The sequence below is a fragment of the Theobroma cacao genome, chromosome 5, assembly GCF_053813885.1.
Source record: "Theobroma cacao isolate CCN51 chromosome 5, ASM5381388v1, whole genome shotgun sequence".
NCBI lineage: Eukaryota > Viridiplantae > Streptophyta > Magnoliopsida > Malvales > Malvaceae > Theobroma > Theobroma cacao.
The window spans coordinates 2,722,980-2,748,050 of NC_142643.1; the positions used below are offsets into that span (position 1 = coordinate 2,722,980).

Consider the following 25,071-nt stretch of genomic DNA (forward strand, 5'->3'; position numbering starts at 1 on the left):
TACAACTGACAGGACTCGCTGTTTCTGGGCCACAGTGAGCATAAGTTTTGGGGGGCAGAATTTCACTGGCTTTTATGCCACACGTTGAATCTGGCATAGGAAGAGGCCTCCGAGCCTCAATCTGCAACGTCAATAAGCTTGATAAACAGTTGAAGGAATTGTCCTTAGGCATCTTGAGATTGTGATATCTTTGTATTAGAGTTGCTTCTTGTGAAAATTGTGCAAATTAAATGAAAAAAAAAAACAAATGTTTAACGCGTGTTTTGATTTCAATTGCTGTTGCTGTTGCCATCCCCGTTTGTTTGGTGTTAACCTTGGAGGAGGGGTGTGTGTGCGCCATCAGGAAAGAGAAAAGCCAGCCTAATCCCTACTTTCTGAAGCAATTTTCATGTTTATGCCTTTGAAAAAGATAGAAAAGAGACATGCGTCTACATAAAGTCTTGAAGAAAAGGTAATCAGAACTAAGATTAGATAAACTTTATTGTATACCTTTCTCTCCAACAACCACCCCATGCAATTGCTTAATCATGTTTCTTATTACCAAAGTTGAGATAAAATTTAACGAGAATCAACTTTTCCTTTTTATCTGTCTGCGTTGGATGTCAGCAGGATGTTAATTCAATTGTAAACAAAAAATTGTATAGTAGCAATAGGTGCATGAGGGCATGGAAATGGGAAAAACCAAACCCTGATGATATTTTGAAATTTTATTGAAGGGAAAAGAATAATAATAATAATAATAATAATAATAATGATAATGATTCCTTCCTTGATTTCTTTGATCTAAGACCCAGACCAACCGCCATTGAAGAAGCCTCATAAAAGTCTATAATAAAGACGGGACCTGTTCTCACTATACTTTACCAAGCCTCTACTCAAACTCTTGTGTCCGCTTTTGACAATGGGGATTGCTTGTGAAAGCAACTAGCCAACCTTCCGCAAAGGAAATACTCATCCATATTGGAGCAAGAAAGTGACTTCCACCATTTTCCTTTGTCCCCAACAGCTGTGAGTCTCCCCTCCCTTTTCTCTGATGGCACAATGGATGACATTAATATGATTAATAACACAAAATTTGCATATCCCCAAAGTCACTGAACTTTTTGTGCTTACATTACATGTTATTGTGTCATACATACATAAACAAATGAATAATATATATGAGTTAATAAACAAAGATCGGGGAATCCCCACAGCCCCCCTTTGATTTTTTTGGCCTTTTTTTTATTACACCAGATCAGTACCAATGTAGCTATTTTCTGAGGAGGAACTAGAAAGGGTAATCATGCCATTGCAGTCAGATACACTGTCCTGCAAGCTCAACAATAGATGAGAAGTGCTGAAACTCATTGAAGGCTTCGCTCTTGGGACAATAGGGACCTCAGCTTCACCCACCAGCATCTGGACCACGCTCCTCATTGTGGGTCTAGCCAGTGGGTCAGGGTGTGAACAAGCTAACCCAACCAAAAGCACCCTCCTCATCTCAGCCTCATCAAATTGGTCTTCGAGTCTGGCATCAGCTGCCGTTAGCAATCTCCCTTCTCTGTGCAAACTCCAAACCCATTCCACCAAATTGCCACTCACACCAACTTTTGCTGCCGCATTAGCATCTCTCTCAATCGGTCTTCTTCCGCTAGCCACCTCCAGAACCACAGCTCCATAGCTAAACGCATCGGTTTTGTCGGTTGCTCTTCCTGTTAGAAGATATTCAGGAGCCAAATATCCCATTGTACCTGCAGCCACCGTGGCATCTGGCGATTTATCGTGCTCAACTTGCCTTGCTAAACCAAAATCTCCTAGCTTTGCATTGAACCCTTCATCCAGCATTATATTGCTGGTCTTAACATCTCTATGAATAACCTGGTGATCACACTCTTGATGCAAATAGGCCAAAGCAGAGGCAACTCCTAACAAAATTTTCTGCCTATGAGGCCATGGCAAAGGTGTTCTGGCTTCAAACAATGCTTTGTCAAGACTCCCATTAGGCATTAAATCATATACTAATAAAATTTCTCCTTTCTCATGGCACCATCCTTGCAACCTTACAAGATTTCGATGCCTAAGAGTCCCAATTATTGACAACTCAGATAAAAACTCATTCTTCCCTTGACTACTATGACTACATCTCTTCACAGCCACAATGTCGCCATTATCCGGCAAAATACCCTTGTACACAGTCCCAAATGCACCGTGACCAATTATTCTATTAGCATTGAAGCATCTCGTAGCTGCTTTCAGCTCTTTATAACTAAACTCTTTTGGCATTTTGATAACCTCCGATGCAAAAGACTCAGATTTCTTCACATGCTTGAACTTTTTAGAATAAACCCATATAAGAGCCCCAGCAAACAAGGCTAAAAAGAAAGCCCCCGCAGTTACCACCCCTGCAACCGCCCCTGGACCTTGCTTACAGAGCTGGTTATGACAAGAAGAAGAGGACTTACTACTCTTCTGTTGAGTGCTGGAAACCGAATCAGAACCTGAAGGAGCCAATGAAGGTGGCGGTGATTTAACAGAATTAGCCGTTGGGTTCATTAAACTAGCCGTTGGAGGCGGAGGAGAGGATGTTGACCCTGACCCAGAACCAGAATTTGACTCAAAAGATGCGCTAAAACTCCACCATTCTATACTATGAACCTCCGTACTTCCTTGGGTTGAGCCTGAAAATCCTACGTACATGAAATCATTGACGTATTGATCAAGATTTAGAGCAATTGATAACATAGGCTCTTTAGGCTTTAAATTTGAGTAGGAAACGGAGATGTTAAAAACTCCAATCGAAGCATCGTATTCGATCCATGAATTAACGAGATTGCCACTCTTTAGATCAATATCTAAAGCTCCCAAGTCACCAACTTGAGAAGAAACCACGCTGTTGAGATCCAAACCAACGTGGTTTCCATTAAGGTCCTGGAATTCTACGTCCATGAGAGTGTCGAATTCCACCGCGACGAACCCCAAGGCCTTACCCTGATCATCGAGGAGTCCCAAAGAGCCGCCGCCGGCGCCGACGAAATCACCATCCGGGGAAATGACAAAGGCTAAACCGCCGCCGATGGAGGAAGGGTTGAGGTTGGTGATGGAGAAGGAGAAGAAGGTGGAGAAGCTACAAGGATAGTGAGTTCCCGGTTGCCTGAATCTCACCGGTTTCGAGTATAATGCTCTGCCGGCGCCGGAGTAGGGTACTTGGAGGTCGCGAGTGAGTCTCACGCTCCCATTGTTTAAGTGAGCATCTCCAAGGAGTTTCAGGCTGCTGAGAGTTAACGTACCGAAATCGAACTCGGTCGTTGCAATGGTTTTGTTGAAGTTTAAGAAAACACAGACGAACAGAGCAAGAGAAACGGATGTGACCTTGTAAGAAAATGGCAACATTATTGTTCAGTTTCTGGTTATTGTCGAAACCCCATTAGCAAAAGAAAAGAAAAGGGAAGATATCTATTTGGACTTTTGGGATGAGATTTGTCAGAAGAAGAAGAAGAAGGGCTATTGTAAAATTCACGAGCTTTGAGAGAGGGAGAGGGACGGAAGATGGGGGAGGGTATATCTCCTTGGCTTAAAAACAGAACAAAGTTAAGGAAACAAACAAGGAACAGTGTAAGGGACAGTGAGAGCATCCAAGGGAGATGAGTGAAACAAGACAGGTGGCTCGGTAACGCGACACGTGGCTTTTGGCAACGGTTATTTTCTTTCCCGGCGATTAAAAGAAGAAAAAAAAATTCTAAAAAGATGCAAGCTTTTCTTTTCACACTCTCGCTGCTTTTACAAGGAACTCAGTTGCACGTGGCTGTCAAAAGGCGTGAGTTCCACGCTCTGATACAAAACTTTGGCTGCGGCCTACGAAGATGGGGGAGGATGGCTTGTTGATTCAGCTATCAAGGAGTTTGCACTGTTCGCAGGCTACATTGATTACTTGGTTCATTACTTAGCTTAATTAAATGCAAATTAGTGCAACTAATTAGTAACATATTAAATGTGGTTTTTAGCATTCTAATGACCCAATTAATGAGTTGTTCTTCTTTGTTGGTATTTAATACTTTGCCAAACAATGGATCATCAAAAGGAGTTGAGTCTTGTATTGCTTGATTTTAAGAGTTCATCATTTGAAATGATAAAAAGGTCATTTTGTTAAATGATTCGAAATTAAAATAAAAGGTTAAAACAAAAATAATAACAATATTATTATCCAACCAATTAGAAGCTGACACGTGCCAGAGGAAAACTTTTAATACCCAATTCAGATTTTTGAGAAGTCTAGGCAGTTAGAAATGACTCTGCACCAATACATGCTGGATATGTGGCAAAAACTTCATCGGCCATAAAGGATTTTGGTCGCCTAGGGAATTAGGAGTTTGGATAGGAAGATATTTTCAACCAAAGAAAGTTTGCCTAGTGGTGTACATTGCTTTGGAGGAAGACTCTACCAAAATAGGGTTTGATTGGATTGATAGATAAGAGTGCATTTAAAATTTTACATGAGATAGTGATTAAAAGTAATCATATTATATATATATATCAAGTTTTATCTTTAAAATAATAAAAAAAATAAAAAACGAAGAGTGACAGACCACTTTTTTAACTTTGTCGATAGATGTATTCTTAGTTGATAGATTCACAAATGTCTAATTAATAGAAATAGTTACTAACTTGGTGTGGATATTACTAAACATTAAGAAGCAGTTACTGGCTTGTGCTTAAAATTAAAGTGAAAACTACTCGAAAGAAGCGATTAATCGATGGGAAAATTGTGAATAAATAGAAGAAGGCACCATTTAGTTGAATGCACAAGCACAACTTAGTTCAACAACTCAAAAACCGAGATTCAATTATCTAAATCCCTTGATTTTTCATCTTAGTTCCCTAGTTACCTTATACAGTTACTTGTTTCATGTTCTTGGAGAGCATTTTCCTTGTTTCAAATATGTTTACCATAGACACTTTGTTATTTGATGAATTTGTGAGAACTCTTTGAGTATTTGTTCCCTCAATTAATTAAAACTCAATACATTGACTTTGAACTGTTTGCAAATCTCACATTTCAAACCTTATTCATTGGAGCATTACATATATTGCGGTTCATTTTAGTTACAATTCCGTCCGTCAATTTTTTTTTTTTTGTGTTTTCTTACTCCTAATGTAGTATTTTGATCATTCACTCTCGATGTTTTAAACTTTGTTGCAACTTCAAGATGATTTTCGACTTTAAGAGAATGTCTCTTTACTAATTAAAACATTAAAACTTAGAAAATGATGAGCTCTTAAAAATAATTCAAATTGTAGTTTTTGAATTTTTCATGTTGTGTAAATTTCAAGTCTCTCATTAACAAATCACATTTTCAACTCAACTTGGTTTTAATTCCATCCTAATTCTAAGGATTTTCTAAGGTTATGGTGATCCTTATACACTCATTTTCCATGAAAATTTTAATTTAATTGTATGTATATAAATAATCAGTGAAAATTTGCTTGATTCCAAGGAGTAGCACTGATTCCTTACTTTCTTGGTCCATTTGCATTTTCCTTTTTATTTTTATTTTGGGGGTGTAATTTGCATATACATTTATGAGAAAATATTTTTGCTTTGAAAAGTTACATTTACCTTTCTATATACAATTTTTGACATAAACTTCAGCAAAAAAAATCACACTAAAAAATTTACTTATCAATTTAATTAAGAAAAACAATTTTTTTAAAAAAAAAAGAGTAGGTAACCCAAGGTTGGGTGCATTCTTCAACCTTGGACTCTCACTTAATTAGCTAGTACAAGTTGTTGCCACATAAATCAGTAGTAGTACATTTTTGCAACTAGAAAATTTTTAATCCATGGCCCTACCATTGAGACTTTTAATTACCCTTTTTTGTAGAGAAAACAAGATTAGCTGCACTTTTTCTAACACTCAATGACCCACATTTTCTTTCCAAAATTAAAAATGACCCACATTTAACCCTTTTGGGTTTTAAAGCTATTCCCATTAATGATCACGTATATAGGAAAAAAAAGATAACTTAAATAAATTGGGTTCGTGTCGACACGCACTTTAAAAGGAGCGTGGGCCATCCTTTCACCCAAGCTCTAAGCTAGACAACTGTAGATAAGGGAAGTGAGAGGGTGTTCGAGGCTTCAGGTCGGTTCAACAGAACAAACTGCACGTGACTTTAGTCAAACAAAAATGCTTTTTACCCCCTTGCCATTGCCGACCAGACTCGGTCTAACCTAAAGCCTCTATGGTGATTGTATTGCATTTAATTACAAAATTGCCCTACTAAAAATGATTTTGGTTAAATGGTTAATGTTATTTCTTTTTTGTTTATCTAAAGAAAAGATAATTCAAAGATCACTAGTTAGATAATACTATTTTTTTATCAAACTTGATTATTTTATTTAATATCATAGAAGTTGATACAAAATTTCCATTAAAAAAAATATGATCAAAACAGATTATATAGACAAAAACTCAATAAAATTTTATCAACATAAACACATCTAAAAAATAGATTTACATCTTAACTTGTATCATTATATAATAAAACACCCCACAAATAAACCAACAAGTGGACATGGTTAAATAGTCATACAACCTATAAGTCTAGGAACAACTCACACAATAAACATAAAACGTAAAACAAAATTATCACTACCAACAAAGATCTCCACCATCTCGGAAGTCATCAAGAGCAGAACACAGTGAAAAGAACACTACAAAACACCAACAACCCGAGAGTTTTTAAGAACAGAGCACACAAGTGAGATAACACTAATAGTTAAGCATAATGGAAAAATGCTATTTCCACCTTGATAATAAGTGATATGAAGTTTGAATTACTATTGTTTTTTGTTAAAGATATCTTTTTCATTTTGAAAGAAAAGGATGGTTAAAATCAAATTTTTTAAAAATAAAAAAAATATATATCATTAAATTAAATACTCGAATGGTTGTTAAGATTAATTTTAAATATATAATCTTTGTAAATTACTCTTTTTGTTTCGTATATAATGTATTGTTTAACTTTTTCTAGCATTTTTTTAAACTTTGACTGTATTTTATTTCAAAATGATCATTCATTAAAATTTTAAACATTAGAAGTTTTGAATAAAATAGTTTTTAAATACATATTTATTAAAATTTACCTTGATAACATAGTTTTAAAATAATTTAAGTCAAACTTAAGAAAAAAATTAATCTAAAAAATCTGATTAAAAATTATATATGAGACGAAAAGAGGTAATTTATCTTATATTAAACTTGAAATACCTTTTTACTAAAAAGGAATCTTATCCTAAATTGAAGACTTGAGAAATTTATCAACCATCAACATCCTTTTTCACAAAAAATTAAAAGAAAATGACCTAAGGTGGTATGGAATTACCATTCTTCCTAGTTAGGTTAATTTTGAATATATGATTTCTGCTAAATTACATACATCTTATCCTAACATAAGCAATTATAATTATCATGAAGAAAATTACGAAAGCTACCTAAAATGCGCACTAGGCATATATCTGCCAGGTCATCCTTCCATGTCACCGCATTGGAATCAACGAGAGCCCCCATCACGGCTTTTTTTTGGAAATTTTGCGTGAGATGGAGGGTTTTTCAACTTACGAGTTTGATCTGGTCACTTTTGCATTGATTGCTGCGCTGGACTGTAGAAAATCGATGCCATTTTTTATTTTTTAATCGACAGAATGAAACATAACTGTATTATACTGCATGTGGTTGGGCCCACATTTCCTGCCCACTTGATCTGGGCCCTACGTTAGGTGGGCATGCACGAGCAAGAGACATCCAATCATTGATGATTTGTCCTTGCGTCGCATCGGACGGCCCAGGTGGAGCCATGGGAATGGAGAACTTTTCATTTAGCTTGCAGATCAAATATCAAGGCTTCCATTTTAGGATTAACATTTTTAGTCCATGATTAGTTATTACTTGTTACCCAATGAATGATTTTTCTATGTTTAATCAATATTTTTATTTACTAAAATTGTTTAAGAAAACGTAAGTCTAAAGACACATACACTGAAGAAAATTCTTCCTTAAAATAGTTAATGGGGGACCGGGGGTACCATTTGGATTTTACCTCTTGAATTTGCTCTGTTCTTAGTCGACAAATTATTGTTGTCAGATTATCATCAACAGTCACTGAGAAAATAAATCATTTTGTTTCCTTAAAATTGTTTCAAAATTAACAATTATTAAGTGTTTTCTTTATCCTAATTATGAACAAGAGTTATGTTTTTTTAAATACTAATTTGGATAGTACAATAATGTGGTGGTCGCTGAAGATTGGTTCATTTTAGTAGTATAACTTTTACATATATCCAATAATTCTATTATCTACAACACGTTTTCTTTTTTTGGTGTTTTCGCAAACAACATTTTTGTAAATTGTGCTGAACTATGAATATCAAATTGGCTAATATTTGTGTTTTTTCAATTAAAACATGGTTTATGGGATTGGGATTTGGATATTAGGTCATTATTGTTTATATGTCACAGATTTTACGTCAATACAAGATGAGATAAGTTTTGAGTTTATAAGTGAAGTTTTTTTTCCACATTATAAGTATGTTGTTGAGTTAGAAATATAAACTTGTGATAAATTATATCAAAATGATCGTAACTTTTTACTGATTTGGAATCTTTACGAGAAATATTAAAATCAAGGTAAGTCTAGACCAAAGTGAGTCCTTTTCCGGATAAAAGGGTTAGTACAAAATTGAGTCCTCTATGGGTACAAAGTCAATGCAAAATAAAATAAAGTAAAATATCACAGATTTCACATCATTAAAAAATATATATTTTAAATTTAAAAATAAATATTTTCCTCTACCTAATGCATACTCAATTTATCTTGGGCTGGACTTGCCTTTCTTTTGGACCGTATGCATGGAAACTATATAGGCCGAGGCCACCAAAAAGCAAAGACATAACAAAGAAAAGGAGGCGGCCGAGGCCCATGTAATTACAATTATCAGAAAGTTTTATTGCATCACATATATATAATATAACTCGTAAGATGCAAGCACGAAAAAGAAAACTCTTCCTTTCTTTTTAAGCATGCAATAAGGAAACTTCATTGTTTATTTTAACATCATAGTGTTAATCACTGTTCACATAGCGGCAATCCTTTCTAACCTCTCCTTGATCTCCTGTAAGTGGATTATTCTCGGCTAACAACAGCACAGCTCTTGCGAATTGGTCATGGAAATATCCGTTATCAGCGGCCATTTTCTCCACAAAAGGGGACGTAGTTGGATCAGATGTCAACTGCTGATCTACCAAGAGCAATCCCTTGTGCTCCAGCAAGTTCTTGTAGTACATATTGTCGAGAATCATCGGCGTTTTACGGTCGTTTCTTGCGTATAACACCGCCTTCGGATTAGGGTCCGGTGTTGGGCACCTTCCTTTGAGGTACTCGGCGTAGTGAGGGTCCAATGTTGGATCAACCGTGGGGTAGAGCCTGTGCACTAGATTTACACAGTGAACTCGGCCTACCGAGTGAGCTCCTATAAAAAAATTGGACAAATTTATGAACTTAAATTGAATTTCAGTGAATAGATTATATATTAAAAGATTTTGTTAACGATTGAGTGCTCTCAAAACCCTCTTTACAATTTTCATATTAAGTAATATCTTCTCTCAACGTTAACCCTCGAATACTACTTTTAATATAAAAGTATTGTTATAAATAATAATTTAATATTAAAAGGTGCTTTTCCTTAGAAAAATTTATATTGAATTAATGAAGTTGTAAATTAAGAATGAAATTAATGAAGTTGGGTATTGAGTCAGTTAAGTGGTTGCAAATTAAAGCCGATTTTTTTTTATGCGTGTTAATTGAAGTGAAAAGGCAGAGAAGATGCTTTCATGTACCCAATAGAGCGACTGTTCCTTCGGTATCAATGCCAATGGATTGAAAGCGAGAGAGCACCAATTCCATCGTATCATTGTGGTTGGGGATGGTATTCTCTACCTCTGTCAGGTAACTTTCCTTGCTATCTTTCCTGCCAGTTTTCATTTCAATGCGTGGTCCTCCAAGCTGTAACATATTATAAGCCATAACTTAAACGTTTGTAACTTTACCTGTATTAATTAGTACTACTTTATACAATTGATTTTTGGGGAGAAAGGAGAAATTCAGATTTGAGAATACGCACCAAGACAATGCCATCTCTAGCAGAAAGAGAGACGATGTCAGCACAGGAAACTGTCATTGGACATTCTTTCTCAAGAGCTTGTTTGATTGTCTTAACGTACTTGAAGTTTCTCATCCCAAAACTCCGATCGGATAGTTGTTCTGACTGGATTCCATTCACTGTCTCCAACAACAGGGATGCATCGCATGACTACATCGACAAAGCAGCTTCGTTATTCAACAAAGACTGATATGAATCGCCACTAGTAATACTTGATAACATAGTAGCAATTAGTATACATACCTTCACCATGCAGTCATGGAAGAGATTCCTAACCCAAGAAACAGCTGTATTTCCATGTTTATCGTACAGCTTGATGACTTCTTGTTGGATGATCTCTTCAGCATTTGGGCAACTTTCAGCATAGTAGTTCAATTGGAGATCGCTTTTGCCTGCATCAAAAATCAAGAAAAACTGTTTGCATTAGTAATTCTTCCATTTTTGTCACCTTAGAATTAGTTTTCATTCAACATGGAATTAAATATTGCTATAGGTTATGGTCATAGTACACCATCGTCACATGAATCTATGGGCTCCAACTTGACTAAATTAAGCGCACTTGCTAGGTTGGTGGGTTATAAAGCTAACTGAATTTTCTCCTGTTTTTAAGATTCCCTGCTTTCTAAACTTGGACAATATCTTCGAAATCTTTGATGCATGATTGATAAATAATTCTTTCCCTGATGAAAAGAAGGGTAGAAAGAAGTGAACAGTTTCATGCATAATGAGCCATTGGTTTTAAGTCTGTTATATGAGGATGACAATATTTATATTCAAAATGAAAATACTAGGAAGTTAATTTGTTACAAGTTGCAAGAAGCAAAACAAGACAGAGAGATTCAAAATGATTGAGTTATCATATGATCCTGCCGAGTTAATTATTGATCTAAAGGTGTAATGCAAAACATTTTCAATCTATGTTAACCACCATTTCTAGGTAATTTAAAGGGTTTTATCCCTGTAATAAGAACTTTGGAAGGTTAGATATTGGGTTTGTGTCAAGAGTAATTGTCTTTGATAAAAAAAAAATCAAGCTCTACCTTAATAATTAAGATCTTTACTCATATTTCACTTGATACTTATCGTTTGAACATTGAAGTTCTAACTTAATAATAAAGATCTCAACTCAAATCTCACCTCACTTATCACTTAAGTTTAAACTTCCCCTGACTTAATAGTGGGATATATGACGTCACTAAAGTTTAGAGTCCGTTTAATTACTGCTATTAGATTATACTTTTTTTTTGTTTTGGAATTAAGAGAAAAAAATTCGAACTCTACTCTTTAAACATGTAAATTATGAATCAATCAATGAATTAAATGCTCAAGTGCTATTAGACTATATTTTTGATCACAAGAATATAGGATTGTACGAGTTTGATGGTATGAAACACATAGCAATAAAACATAAAAATGAATGAAACAAAGTACCTGAATGAAACTGGAGGAGTAACGGTAATAACAGAAAGATAAAGCTTGAGCAACAATGGTGCCTGTCTGTAGCCATCTTTCCTAGCATTTAGCTTCTTCTTTTTTTCTTCCCCTGTTGGTGTGATCAAACTCAAAGAATGTCCCAAGGCTTATATAGTAAGAGCAAGAACAAAATTAAGAAAGCCCTCTCCACTACGCCACTTTCTTTGACCTTTGGGCCACTTCCTCTCCTCACGCGGGCGCACCCCCACCCACTACGAAGCAAGTTTTTCTTCGGTGTTTGCTGGATACATCTGTTTTTCATCGTTCACATCTTTAAGCATCCTATCTTGAATTCGCCATTGAATTTATTTATGGAATTATTTGATTAAGAAGGAAAATTAAGAAATTGTCGGTTTCCTCATTTATAGTTGGTTCCGTAAGTTTTTAAATTGATTGCTTAAAAATAAAAAAAATATATTGGTTTTAATACGGTAAGTTCTTCAAATTTCTGTCCACGATAATGCATGATTTGTTATTATAATACTGAAGTCTTGATCTGCTAAATCAATTGTGTCGATGGTGAGACCCCTACTAGAAGTCTAGAACTATATATAATATATATGTATAATTCATATATATCATTGTTTAAATTGCTGAATGCTTACAGAATTAATTAATTCACATGCAGCTGCTCCATCTCCATGGCCAAAAGAAAAGAACATAATTAATTAAGTATATATATATAAAAGATTATATATAAAACATAAAAATTTCTTAAAAAAAAATGGGAAAGTTCTTGAGCAATTTAGGGTGTCCAATTTGTTACGCTTCCTAAAAGAAGTTACAAATTCCACTTAGTTGCATTGATGTTCATTTTTAAGTACATTGTATCTGTTGAGATATTTGATTTAAAATAGTAAATGCATGTATTTTTTGAATATAGAATTAAATTTAACGTTAAGATACAAACCAAGAGTTTGAGTTTTTAGTTAAAGAGAACGTCAAAGAGTTTGAGTTTGGAACTGAACCTTGAAAAAGGGAAAACAACACAATATTTACGTAAAAGAAAAAGAGAGTTAAGTCTAAGCATCACGAATCTCATATCAGTAAAAAATATGATGAATCTTTTTTAGTAAATAGTCATGTTTTTGAATTGAAAATGTAAGTTCATGATAATTGATATAAAATTAAGTTTGTCTAAATCTTCACTAACATCTCTTGTGTATATCGAAGTAAACTTAAATCAAAGTGAGTCTCTCTCTTCTATAGAGTGAAAGAGTAAGTGCAATGAGAGTATATTGCACAACTAGTTAAGATAGACTATTATAAATTCTACATTAATAAGAGATGAAGTGGGTTTTGAGTTAATATATAAGGTTTTCCTCCATTTAATGGAGATACCCTTTGAATTAAAAATACAAGCTTGTGACATAAACATTAAAGAATATTTTAATGACAAATCAGAAGTGAGAGCCTGTTTGGCTTGATTTTTTTCTAACTTAAAATATATTATGAAACTCTTATAAAAAATAATAACTTTTAAAATTAAGTTAAAGTTATTTGATAAATTTTTTTATAAATTCTTTTTTATAAGTTATAATTTTGGTTAAAATTATCATAAAGGGTATTTCTTTTTTGAGAAGGTAATATTAGAATTATTTTTAACAGATGAGGATATTTTTGGATCAAAAATAAAAATTCTCTTGTATTTTTAAAAGAAGAGAAGAAAATGAGCTTTTTCTGAAACTCTTTTTTTCAAAATTTTATTCTTTAAAAAAAACTATTTTTTTTTAAAGAACTTTTCAAAATTTATATTTGACTTGACTTTCACTTTTAAGAGGTAGATAAACTGAAAAAAGCCAAACCAAACAAGCATTGAGTATATCCACCCCATCATCGTTGGAAGTAGGTAGCAAAGCATGAATATGTGGTTAGTGCTACTTTGTTTATCTTTTTAATTATGTTAACAAGATGGAGGAAGTCGAGATGTAACTATAAATAAAGTCATTGGGAAAATATTAACCTCTGAATATGGAGTCCTATGTCACCCCTCATTCACTAAATCCAAGTGGATTTGTGTTATTATTGGATAGAAAGTAAAACCCACTACTTCTCTCACACACACATATAAAAAAAAACATTGGCTTTTAACTTAGAAGAGATAGAAATTAATAATTGGTTTCAAAGTGATTAGTGGGAGATCCGAATAATTTAAAGTAGTGGTTTATATTAAGAGAGAGCTTATGAAAATTTTCATCTTATATAACTATTGGCGTTTTTAGATATATATGTGTGGGTAATTTTTTATTATTATTTTAGCTTGAACATTGATGAATCTAAAAGCTTAAGCAAAGTTTCATGTGAATATGACATAAGCAATTGCTCATTAACTAATATTTTTATGTGGATGTGGTATTAAAATTTGTCAACGAAATAGAGTTACATCATTTCTAAAATCTTTTAATACAAGTTAGTGGTGGGAATAATTTTGTTCTTGAATTTTTTAATACTTTTTTAATGTATTTTCTTCTTATTCCTTACTCCTTTGACTATGCATAAGAGAATGGCAATCCCAATCCATTTTGACTGAATTATTGTTAATTTTTTTTTAAAAAAAAAGAAAGATCATGAAAGCATTGCTGACTTACAAGTACCGATAATAATTGAGTGCTTTTTTATTTTAATAAATTTGTTTGCTGGTTTATTAAGAAATTAGCCTATGGCTTCTTGGGCCTGTAGTGGTTAAACCCAATTATAATTTGGGTTCCATTCTATATACTGAGGGCTGTTTCATGAGTTTTGTTAGACCTCGGCCCATTGCTCCCTTTCATTCTACTCTTCCTGAATCTATTCGTTCTTCTTCACTGCAACGGTTCTTTAGACCTTGGCCCATTTCTCTTTTTCTGTCGAAACCTTTGAGCAATTTGTCATATTTTTTAGTTTTGTTTCTGCGTTTGAGTATGTCTGACAATTAATAAAATGTTTCAAGAGTTAATTTCAATCTGTGCAAAGAGAAATAACAATAATGAGACTACGCTTGGATTGCAAGTTCAATCACTTTACTATTTAGTTGAAATATGTCAGTATTGCTTATTGTTGGGGGCTCATTTAATAACCCCATTTTCTATATATCCTCCAACATGATCATAGTGTTAGAACATAGGATTAAAATAAAAATGAATAGTACAATGATTTCAAGATGTGTATGATTTATCTCTTTAATAATGTGTAAAACATTTATAGACAATAAATTTCGAAAATACAATGAAAATTAATGTTGATTATGTTTTACATTTACTAAACCAATTCACTAAAGAATTCCATTTAAAGACAATTAAATATCTGTTTTCTACATACAATAACTATTTGTTTGTATAGATATAGTTAATAGTTAATTAACAATCAAGACTTGAAAAACCAAACCATTATCCAATTTGATCTTTAGTCCACTTTAATTCAACTATTAACTTATTCTTATTAAAAACGTTCAACACATAGATTCAGAGAAACAAAGATGAGGCCTTCCACTACTTGGCCTGGCACCAGGATCGTTTGTGAGGCATGTAGGCTTTGAGTTCAGACCCAAGCAACCCCTCCTCCCTCGCCAACAATTTTTTTTTATGCTGAAAATTCGTGTAGGACCCAATTACCTTATAAATATTTTATTAATAATCAAAAGGATTAAGTACGTTACGGAGGGGACATAAACCGAACCTCCATAATTACATAAAATGGAAAAGAATGTGGAAAAGTACCTACAAAGGAAGGTTTCATTTTATATGCATATTTTTGAATGCAAACATTAAATTTCAACGCTCCATATTACAAGAGTCTAGATTATCAATATAATAAATAGAGTAGAAATAAATTAGGAGTATTACTCCTTTACATTTATTTAAAACGAATATAAGATAAATTAGTTTTATCTAACCTAATCATTCCTTTGAGCTCATCTTCAACTTGAAAAAAAACATGCAGATTCTGATATGTATGTTTCTTATTGGAGAGATAGTCAACAGCTTGGTTTCTTTTTCTATAAATGTGTGAAATCCGATAAGAGATGCCACTCAAGTAGTTATGGATAGAAACCAACAAATATTGAATCTGGGAAGAGCCTTTATGTCCCTCATGTATCATTTGCACAATTACCTTTGCATCCATCCCCAACAGTTTTCTTGTTAAAAAGGATAACAAACAAACAAAGGTGAGATAGTTTGAACTTTGAAGGAAGTATAAAGTAGGCATGTTGTCCTCTCCGAGAGTGGTTTGTAGAGGGCAAATAATTCTTTCATCTTCCCAAAATAACCCAGAAAAAAGAAAAAAAAAAAAAAAACATTCCCATGGTATAATCTGCAGTCCACAGAGTACTCAATTGTTTTCTTAGCTAGCGTGGGACGACATGTTTAAAGCTGCCCCAGCCAAGTGTAAAATGATTAGGAACATGGCAAAGTAAGAATGTAGGACAAATAAGGATAGGAATTCGTGAAAAGCTATCCTTTTGTCCCCTGATTTGATATGTTACAGCATGTGATTTTGATCCTGATTAAACTTAATGTGATGTACATAAAAAGACCTGGCCTCATAAGAAAACCATGATCTAAAATGTATGGGCATGGAGAACATGACAGCAACATCTCACTTAAAAACAAACAAAGAAACAACACATGAATAATGCAGCTCTCAAATCAAGTGAAGACAAAAACGAAGGATGGAAACAGTGTAATGGGGCTCTTGGCTGCTATTAGAAGCTATCTTTTTGTTATTTTATCTCAATCCAGAACATGGTAGGACCGTCCTGATCATCTTCCTTTTTGTTGCCTTATCTCTTCAGCAATTCGGATGACTTAGTATAACAAGAGAAGAAGATCCTACTTCTTCATTTAGCTTAATCAGAAGTAGTTAAAATAGGTGACAGAAAGAGCATTTGGCTCATTGTTTATTTATAGTATACTATCTCATTACAAACTCTTTTTTTTTTTTACTGTTGCAGCTATGTAGTAGTTGTTTGCTGGATTTGACAGGCTCTTTTCTATGGAAAATTTGACAAGATTTTACATTTAGCATTCCTGCTGAGCCACAGATGCAACAGTCCTAGCCCAAAACTTAAGATGTTTCTTCATATCAGCAGCGGCATAGACCCTTGGTACCCTTAGATTCAGCAATGGAGAATCAGGTCTTTTAATCAGCCAAGTCTCTGATAAATATGGTCTAACAACACCGGTCTCCTCTGGTTCAATATCATCATCTTTAGGTAGTTCATCAGCAGCAAGATTCAGTTCAGTTTTCTGTTTAGTTTTGAGAAATCCAAGTCTGAGCAAGCCTGGGACAACACTAATCATTCTTGCATTTAAGTTTTCTTTCTTGAATATAAAACCAAGATCCATGAAACCTTTTACTTCTTCTAGTTCCAAATCTTTCAAGCTCCTACAACTCATGGATTTTTGCAGTTTACCCCCAGGTGAACATGAAGTTGAGTGTCTGTGATTCTTCCGACCTTTTTGGGTTGATGGTGATGAAGAATGTGAACGACTTCTACTACAGCTAAGACTCACTCTTGTTGGTCTTTTCTTCACTCCTTCTTCCTCACTTTTAGAATCATCCTATAATTTGTCACCATAGAAACAATAACAAAATGAACAAAGCAAAAAAAAAAAAAAAAACTTGGTAAGAGCCTGAACTTGGAGACATATATTTGAAGATTGTCGAGGAGCATGGGTGTTTATGTTTTTATTACCGGTGGAGTTGATGGAGATGAAATTGCTGAGTTTTGTTGGTCAGGGGGAGAAGACACAACCGTTGGGATGTCTTCTGGAAGAGATGATAAAGAGAGGCTTGATGATGGGCTTGTAGACGTAGTAGTAGATTCTGAGTTGGGCTGCTGTACTGGTTTGAGGGTTTTTGGGAAATATAGTGAAAAGGGTTCTGGGAACAGAATAATTTGGTGAAACCAAAGACGATCCATGGCTCCCATGAGACATAAGGAGAGGTTGTCGGCCATGGAGAGAGAGAGAGTGTGTGTGTGTGTTAGGGGGGGGGGGGCGGAGAGATATAGAGCGGGAGAGAGGTTATTTGAAGGGAAAATCTGAGTAGTTATCAGCATCATTAATGAGGGGAGGGTCTGCGGTGGTGAAAGAATAAGTAAAAGCAGAGGAATATAGAAAGTTAAGTGGTGGAACCTTGGACAATGGAGGATGTGGTCGTGAACCTGGATTCCTCCCAACTCCACGTCTTTTACTAGCTTAATGGCCCTTGGTCCCATACTTGATGTGGATACTATTTGTTGCATTCATTTAACTCAATTTCAGGGTCATATCCAACCACAGGATGCCATAATAGACTAATAGTGGACCCCCAAAGTGGTCCAAAACCAATCTAGAACAAGCAGGTGGCATAAACTCTCACAATCCTTGTTTATAATGGAGAAAACATTGATGGTGCTATTGTCTTAATCATACATGAAGTAAAGTTTTTAATCTTCTATCTCCCCCTCTATGCTCTCATAAAACCTTCAAAAACTTCAAATTAATGTGATTTAATTGAAGCTTCAATCAGGCCAAACCCCGTGAGAGAAAATGTGAGACACAGATGGTCCACTGCAGATTCTTTCAAGAAACATCTAGTAGATACCTGCTTATTCCAACTCTTTTAAGTTTTGAAACTATGGTAAGAATCCAACAAGTCGATACAAGTTTGTTCTAGTGCCATTTTATTTTTGGTCCTGTCTTATGTTGTATCATCCTGAAAAGTATATTACAGATTTACAGCGAATTCAGGCAGTAGGGGGCTCCATATTACACAATCAATCCATGCAAACTTTGTCATTAAACTATAAACCAGAAACTGGCAAATGCAAACCCCTTTTAAGTGACCGATGTGTGCCTGTTTACGATTGACATAGATCAGGGCATCAGAAAAACCTTTTAGATAAAACTGATCTCCCTCTTGCCAGTGGTATGGCTTCATTTGCTCTCCAATCTACCCTTTCCTCAGCATTGGCCTGTCTAGTATGACTGGCTGAGATGGACCACGAGAGCAACCTGCTTCTACTTTCACTATTTTGTCTTGTTCTTCAGTGATTCCCCCTCTGTTAGATAAGTGAATGCTTTCAGTTAATGTAGGGCCTGCTCGTGGGAGAGAAGCGAATTCGGCTGTACTACCCCTTCTTGGGCTCCATTCTGTTGACATAGAAGGGTGAGGAGATTGCAGAAGTTCTTGTCTCTTCCTTCTGTCCCTCACATCGGCATGCCATTGCTTGATGATTTTGGTCGTTTGATCCTCTAATGCCTTACTCTTAAATTCTGAACCCATCTGCATGCAAACAAGATTAATAATAGCCGTGTTATATTACTAATGGTGAGTCTCAGAACTGGAAAACATAGTTTTCAGCGGACCTTCACCTGTGTCACAAGTGCATATAGAGGAAGTGTAATATAGCTGCAAAGGACTTGAACTACGATCCTAAGGATATCAAGAAAATGAAGATCTTCGAAGTTAATCAATTGCAAAGTTTTAGATCCTCAAATAGTTAGAAACAAAGTAATTCTTACGCTAATACAATCCTTGTGGCAGTGATTGCGGTGTGCTCATGGTAGCAAGAATCAAAACCAAATAGGATCTGAGAATGAAGAAAAAGAGATGACAGTTGAAAACAGAACTATAAGTTGCACACTCTGCAAGATAAAATTTTAACATTTAAAGAGGAAAAGCAGAGTAAGGTTGGATTTACTAACCAGTACCCAAATGAAGAAGGCAACCTCAAAGGCGTTCTGAAAAACAAGCATCAGTTAGTTCAAATTCAAAGAGTTGTGAGGTAAACAGGTTCACTTGTTTCATTTTCCTATTACATTCTATTAAGCAAAGTTACCGTAAATAACGCGAAATGTAGAAGAGTAAGAACAAATTGCGGCCGTCCAAACCAGAACAGTTCATCTTTTGGTTGAACTAGAGGGGTTCCCCTGATCACTCTGTTTTGATTGTTGATTTGAAGAGCCATTCGTGCAACAATGACCTCAAGTTTGGTTCCCACAGTTAACACTACCTATAAATCAAGAAAGAATTTGTGAAGACTAGAAGTGATCAGTAACTTGGACCACAAGAAAATTACAGAGATGCAACTTTTTACACTTACCAGGAGGGGAACATAAGATAACCAAAGATATGCGTGCCAGCCTGATTGATTCAAAAAACCAGAAGATCAAGACATAACTATATAAAGGGAGACAAAGAGAACAAAACAATTACCGTGCACGTCAACAAGCATCAGGATAACAACAACGAACCACATAAGAGGGCTGGCAAAGAGACAGAGTTTCATGTATATTAGCTGATAGTTCAGAAATTGCCAAAGAAGATTAAATATAATTTTCAGGATAAGTCCTGAAATATTTATGTGTTGGCTCATCAGGATTCAAGAAGATTAGATTTATAGATTCAAGAACCTGATGCTGACCACAATCTTGAAATCTTCATCTAAGGATCGCTCTATGTACTTCTGGAAATCGAAATTACTATACCTCCCTGACAAGTGAGCCTGAAAGGTTCATGGAACAATATATCGATTTAAGTATTAAGGAAAGCATTTCTTATGCTATATATACCATAATCAATCTCCATATTTGGAAAAAGTAGCTTGTTTACCGAGATGAAGCCATGCCTCAAGGTCATAAAATCAACTTTGGCTACTGAATTAAAGAACTGTCTGAAGAAACATTTCTGCTCCAATTGACAACCATCCAGAGCAATTTATTAATAGAAACGCAACCGCAATATATTGTACTGTTTCATCGGAAAACGTTAATAGTTTAGAGAAATAGAATGGCCACTCACAATCCAGAGCTGAATTGATGTTTCTGTGCAAGTAGAAACGTGTCGTCTTCCGAATGTTGTTTGTCTTGTAAATCTGAACCTCTCAGGATCTAGTGAACAGAAGAATTATGAGAGAAAAAGACAACAGCCCAAAATCTTTTAATCTCTTACACTTGAAAAAAAAATAAAGAAAAACAGGGAAACAGGTTAGAGTTCATCATCTATTTCTCAAGTTCAATCCAATTCCACCAAGTTGGTATCAACTATACGAACTATACATCCAACCTTAAACCAATGAGTGATAAGGGAAAACTGGAGAGCCTTGTTTGTTATGTTTATGTGTCCAACTAAACTTATGTGAGGACTGTGTCTTTTCTGATACCCTATTAAAATTTTAGGATGTGTATGGTTATAGGTGGAGAGCTTTGTTAGCAGGCAGTTTTTTTTTTTTTCCTTTTTTCTTTCCTCCCCTTACTTTCTCTCAAACCTGATATGCCTCCACTTCAGCGTCGTTCCGCCTCCCTTTCTTCATCGTTCGCTTTTGCCTCTCCTTTTCTGCCTGTACTCTTATTACACCAAAACATTCTCTTTCCTCTTCTTTCTTCTCATGCTAATGCCTCTCTTTCTCCCTTTCCTGTAAACCCTTTCTTTTGCCCAAGCTATGTAGATTTGGCTCGTGGATGGTTGTGGGTTTATGCCACCGGTGTGTATAATCCCAACTTGTCTAGATTTTAATGTCCAGGCCGAGGTAAACAAATGGGTAGCGTCTCTTTCGATCTTGGGGGTTCCATTTGAGTGATTCAAGTTGTTTGCCTTTTTTTTTTTGGCAAGGTTTTCCTATGTTCTAACCGAACCAACCAGTTTAGTTTCTCGTTAGTAGCATCGGCACATTTGAACATGACTGGGCAAGATATGCAACAAGGTGACCAAGAGACCGCTCCTAATAGTAATACCATTTTACCAGTTTCTTCTCACCAAGACATAGGCCATTGCAGCAGGAAGCAGAAAATACTGGATGCTGAGAACGAATTACAGTCTTATACCTCTGTTTCAGGACCAATAATTCCATCCCAAGAAAAACTGTTTTGTATAAAAATTCTACATTCCCAATTCTCAAGTCTTAGATTATCTTTCATTTCTTGTTTTTATTGCTGGTGTAAAAATTCAATTCTTGGCAGTACCGAGCATTCGCAATTATTGTTCAAAGTCGTAAGCATTAAAATACAGGGCCACTTCCTATAACTTGACCCATAGAACATGTAAACTGGTCCAACAAGTAAGAAAATGAGGTTTTGAAGATGGACCATATACTCTGCAATTGCAGGTCTTCACACTTTGTCAGAATCTCATGGTCCACAAAGCTGGTACTTTCGGATGTCAAGCTTTAAAGTCATTTCTGAAAAATCAAAGTCTAGCAGCTAAATTTTATCAGCAACCCCCTTTTTAGACTAGAATTTCTAGTCGGCCTGCTACTTGTCTATTCTTCTCTGCTGTGCTTTTTCCCAAACCAAACCAGTTTGTCTACATCTGCTTGATATTTTTCTATTGTTCCTTCATAAAAACTAATGGGATCTAACAGATTCATTGGTGAGAAGTCTTAGATTCGACTGTTGTTACTAGTTAAGGCTTGACATTTGAACAATGAAGAGAAGGGCCATAAGTCTACACTTTAGGCAAATTGGCTAAGAGGACTTTCAGCCTGTTTTGTAGTGGAGTGGAGTTGCATGCAAGGCAAAATGCTTAATGGGAAGTCAAATCAATAAGGCTCCCAAATTGTTAATTATTTTACTAGTTAAGGCTTTTACCTTAATGTGAACCTTGCTCCCTTGAGAAACTCACAGAAGGGTTTATAGACAAAATAAAATAAAATAAAAGCAGATTTCCCATGCGCACTCATGAAACATGTTAGCTAGAAAGAAATGAGGCACATTCACTCAATACTAAATGCAATTGTTGACTTTAGTGCATTCAAGCAAACAATAGATAAAAATAACTATGTGTTTGGGTGTTATTCATTGTTTATTTGGTGGAACTCAGTGTAAAAAAACTATGTCTGAAAAATGATTAGTTTGATGACTTAAGGTTTAAGAATGTTCTTAGCTTACCATTAGCGACTTGGTACTCTGTTGTTTTAGTTTCCTTCTCCCATGCTTTCCACCGCCTCATCTACGTTTACCATGAAAACCAAGAGTGAAAAATATGAAAAAGACAAAAATCTCTTTTTTATTTTTTACATATTCGAGAAAAAAAAAAGAGATTTTCAATTTGAAAATAAGATGTAATTATAATTAAAACAATATATCAAACGTCAACCTATTTAAAATTTATCAAATTAATTAGTGAATACATGTAAAGTCTGGTGAAGTTGCAATGAAGCAACAAAACTGATTTTGTATGTATAATGTCTAGGATGATTTACCTTTGCCCTCCCCAAAACCATGGTGACAACACTGTGTACAATCTGCATAACTGCTAGAACAAAAATGAATTTATGTAGCTGTTGTAAGCCCTTACTTGTCACTAAGGAAACCTTTCCCTACAAATTTCAAGCCATCAAAAAGCCCAAACATCAACAATTATAGGTACAAGCAACCAATTGAGGGAACCAAAAAGAGAGAAAAGAAGATACTATACTAGTATTCAAATTACTTACTTCAGAACAGTAAGGAATATCAGCTGCACCAGACTTAGTTGTAGCTTGATCATCATCAGCTAGTTGCCTATGTATTTGCCATAGAATATCATCTTTGAGGGCACTCACTGATGAGAATCTCCTCCCTGAAGTTTCACTCTCAAAATTCTGATCATAGGCTTGCACTTTTGTGATCTTGGACTTAACTTGCTTGCTACATGGAAGCATGATATCTGCCATCTTTGCGGGTATACATATATGAGAAATTCGCGATTGAGTTACTGCCAATAGAAGTGACATGAATCCCAAAAGCATCAACTCTGCAAACAAGTAATCAGATGAACCAAATAGGTTAGTATATGTTACACATGAATCAGGATTTCAAGTTATAGCAAGGAGGTAATCAATTTATATTTGCACCTGATTTCAGCTTCTCCACAGCATCATTCAAGGCAGCTTTTCGACGCCTCTTTAACCACTGCAATGGCTCATCATGTTAGAATATGAGGATTATATCTCAAAAAAGAAGAAAAAATCTGAACTCACTCACGTTGGTAAGGAGATGGATGGAGTGTTCCAGGGCAATGGAAATGGAGATGAAAACAAAGCAAACAGTGGCAAGAGCCCATGTTGGCGTGTGCTCAAGAGAGCTAGGAGATGTGTATCCAGCTGCCATGGTTTCCTGCGACTTGAATTGTTTTTTTTCTAGTCCAATACAATATTAATATGTTCAATGTTATGACTGAACAAGGCAAGACTTCGGTGGGAAACTACAAGTAAATGGCATTGGTTTCTTCCTTTTCTTATGTTCACACTAAAATCTGATGAAACGTTGGTTTCCTTCCTTGACACTGTTGAAAGCCAATTCCACAATTTCCAAACAAGTGTACTAACAAATAAAACCTCATGGCTTTATCATAATTAATTTGAGGGAAAGAAAATTCAAAATGCAAGACTTTGTTTTGATGAGAGAGGTGTACCTGTCAGCACGTCATATTTCCATTACACAAAGAGCAATTTCATTTTCTAAAAAGAAAAAAAAAATCCCAAAGGAGAAGGAGGGGTAGAAATCAATAGGTTTAGATTCCATTCATTTTCTTAATCTCCCATGGAGATTAAGTTATTAAAACATGTATACTTTTAAATGGTTTCTCGCAGGATTCCAGTCAAGAAGGGTACAAGAAATGCTTGGCTGAGTGCATTCCGAAAAGTCAAAAAGAGAAGAAGAAGAACTTTCACATTGTCAATTTTTTAATCTAACAGTTAATTAGGTTTCATAATCACATTAATTTGTTAATAATTTGTATTTCAATCTTTGAATTAAAACTTTTTTTTTCTCTCCTTTTTCATCATTGTAATTAAATAGCTTCTGTCTGGAAACAAAGAATGTCAAATTTCTATGTTCCATGTTTTTCTTTTTCTTTTTTCTCTGAAATAAAGTTTGATATGGTAACTAAGCATTGGAATAAATTACATACAAGGCAATTCAAGCCAACCTTTAAACAGCTTCAAAATATTAAGGTATAATATCTAAAAAAATTTTCAAATTATTTAAGAAAATTCAAATAAATTTTTTTTTTATTTTCAATGCAACTCTCATATTTTTATTTTGAGTCAAATAAACTCCTATATTTTTATTTTAAATCGAATAAGTGTTTATAATTAATAATTGATTTAATTAAAATATCATTTGTCATTTTATATCGCATGTTATAATATGCTAATATATTATAATTGATGATACTATGACATGTTAGTATATCATAATTAATGATTATGTGACATACTAATGTGATATTTTTTACTCTTCACATCAGCACCATATCAGTGCCATGTGAAAATATTTTAACTAGTAACACTTAGTCAATCATTAATTATAAGAGTTTATTTTAATTCAAAATAAAAATAAAAAGATTTAATTGAACGTAATAAAAGAGTAAGGACTGACTTAAAATTCTTTAAATAATTCGAAGACTTTTTTTAATATTATGTCAACTATTAATCATAGATGAAATAAGAAGAA

General features: G+C 34.7%; 4 protein-coding genes across 5 annotated transcripts; all 4 read right to left on the reverse strand.

Annotated features, from left to right (window-relative positions):
• Positions 1 to 805: 805 nt before the first annotated feature.
• On the reverse strand, positions 806 to 3,587 carry LOC18597921 (Concanavalin A-like lectin protein kinase family protein). The gene has a single exon (XM_007027223.3). It carries the CDS (start codon positions 3,370 to 3,372, stop codon positions 1,228 to 1,230), a length of 2,145 nt encoding a protein of 714 aa, XP_007027285.3. The 5' UTR covers positions 3,373 to 3,587; the 3' UTR covers positions 806 to 1,227.
• Positions 3,588 to 8,929: 5,342 nt separating this feature from the next.
• LOC18597922 (Peroxidase superfamily protein) lies at positions 8,930 to 11,787 on the reverse strand. The gene is made up of 5 exons (XM_007027224.3): positions 11,630 to 11,787; positions 10,442 to 10,590; positions 10,160 to 10,348; positions 9,876 to 10,041; positions 8,930 to 9,508 (listed from the first exon to the last, which is right to left on the reverse strand). The coding sequence occupies exons 1-5, from the start codon at positions 11,715 to 11,717 to the stop codon at positions 9,102 to 9,104; spliced, it is 999 nt and encodes a 332-aa protein (XP_007027286.2). The 5' UTR covers positions 11,718 to 11,787; the 3' UTR covers positions 8,930 to 9,101.
• Positions 11,788 to 16,520: 4,733 nt separating this feature from the next.
• LOC148762348 (uncharacterized) lies at positions 16,521 to 17,669 on the reverse strand. The gene is made up of 2 exons (XM_088806823.1): positions 17,346 to 17,669; positions 16,521 to 17,211 (listed from the first exon to the last, which is right to left on the reverse strand). The coding sequence occupies exons 1-2, from the start codon at positions 17,607 to 17,609 to the stop codon at positions 16,669 to 16,671; spliced, it is 807 nt and encodes a 268-aa protein (XP_088662949.1). The 5' UTR covers positions 17,610 to 17,669; the 3' UTR covers positions 16,521 to 16,668.
• A 621-nt stretch (positions 17,670 to 18,290) lies between these two features.
• On the reverse strand, positions 18,291 to 23,904 carry LOC18597924 (MLO-like protein 3). 2 transcript variants are annotated; one of them, XM_018121945.2, is made up of 15 exons: positions 23,599 to 23,889; positions 23,469 to 23,526; positions 23,070 to 23,368; positions 22,836 to 22,952; positions 22,522 to 22,582; positions 20,438 to 20,526; positions 20,249 to 20,323; positions 20,050 to 20,141; positions 19,853 to 19,902; positions 19,740 to 19,780; positions 19,476 to 19,649; positions 19,342 to 19,377; positions 19,159 to 19,226; positions 19,009 to 19,069; positions 18,291 to 18,919 (listed from the first exon to the last, which is right to left on the reverse strand). In XM_018121945.2, exons 1-15 carry the CDS (start codon positions 23,722 to 23,724, stop codon positions 18,587 to 18,589), a joined length of 1,680 nt encoding a protein of 559 aa, XP_017977434.2. In that variant the 5' UTR covers positions 23,725 to 23,889; the 3' UTR covers positions 18,291 to 18,586. The 2 variants fall into 2 exon arrangements, with proteins under 2 accessions (XP_017977434.2, XP_017977435.1); XM_018121946.2 differs by lacking the exon at positions 19,009 to 19,069 and having other exon boundaries at positions 18,750 to 18,919; positions 23,599 to 23,904.
• Positions 23,905 to 25,071: the final 1,167 nt, after the last annotated feature.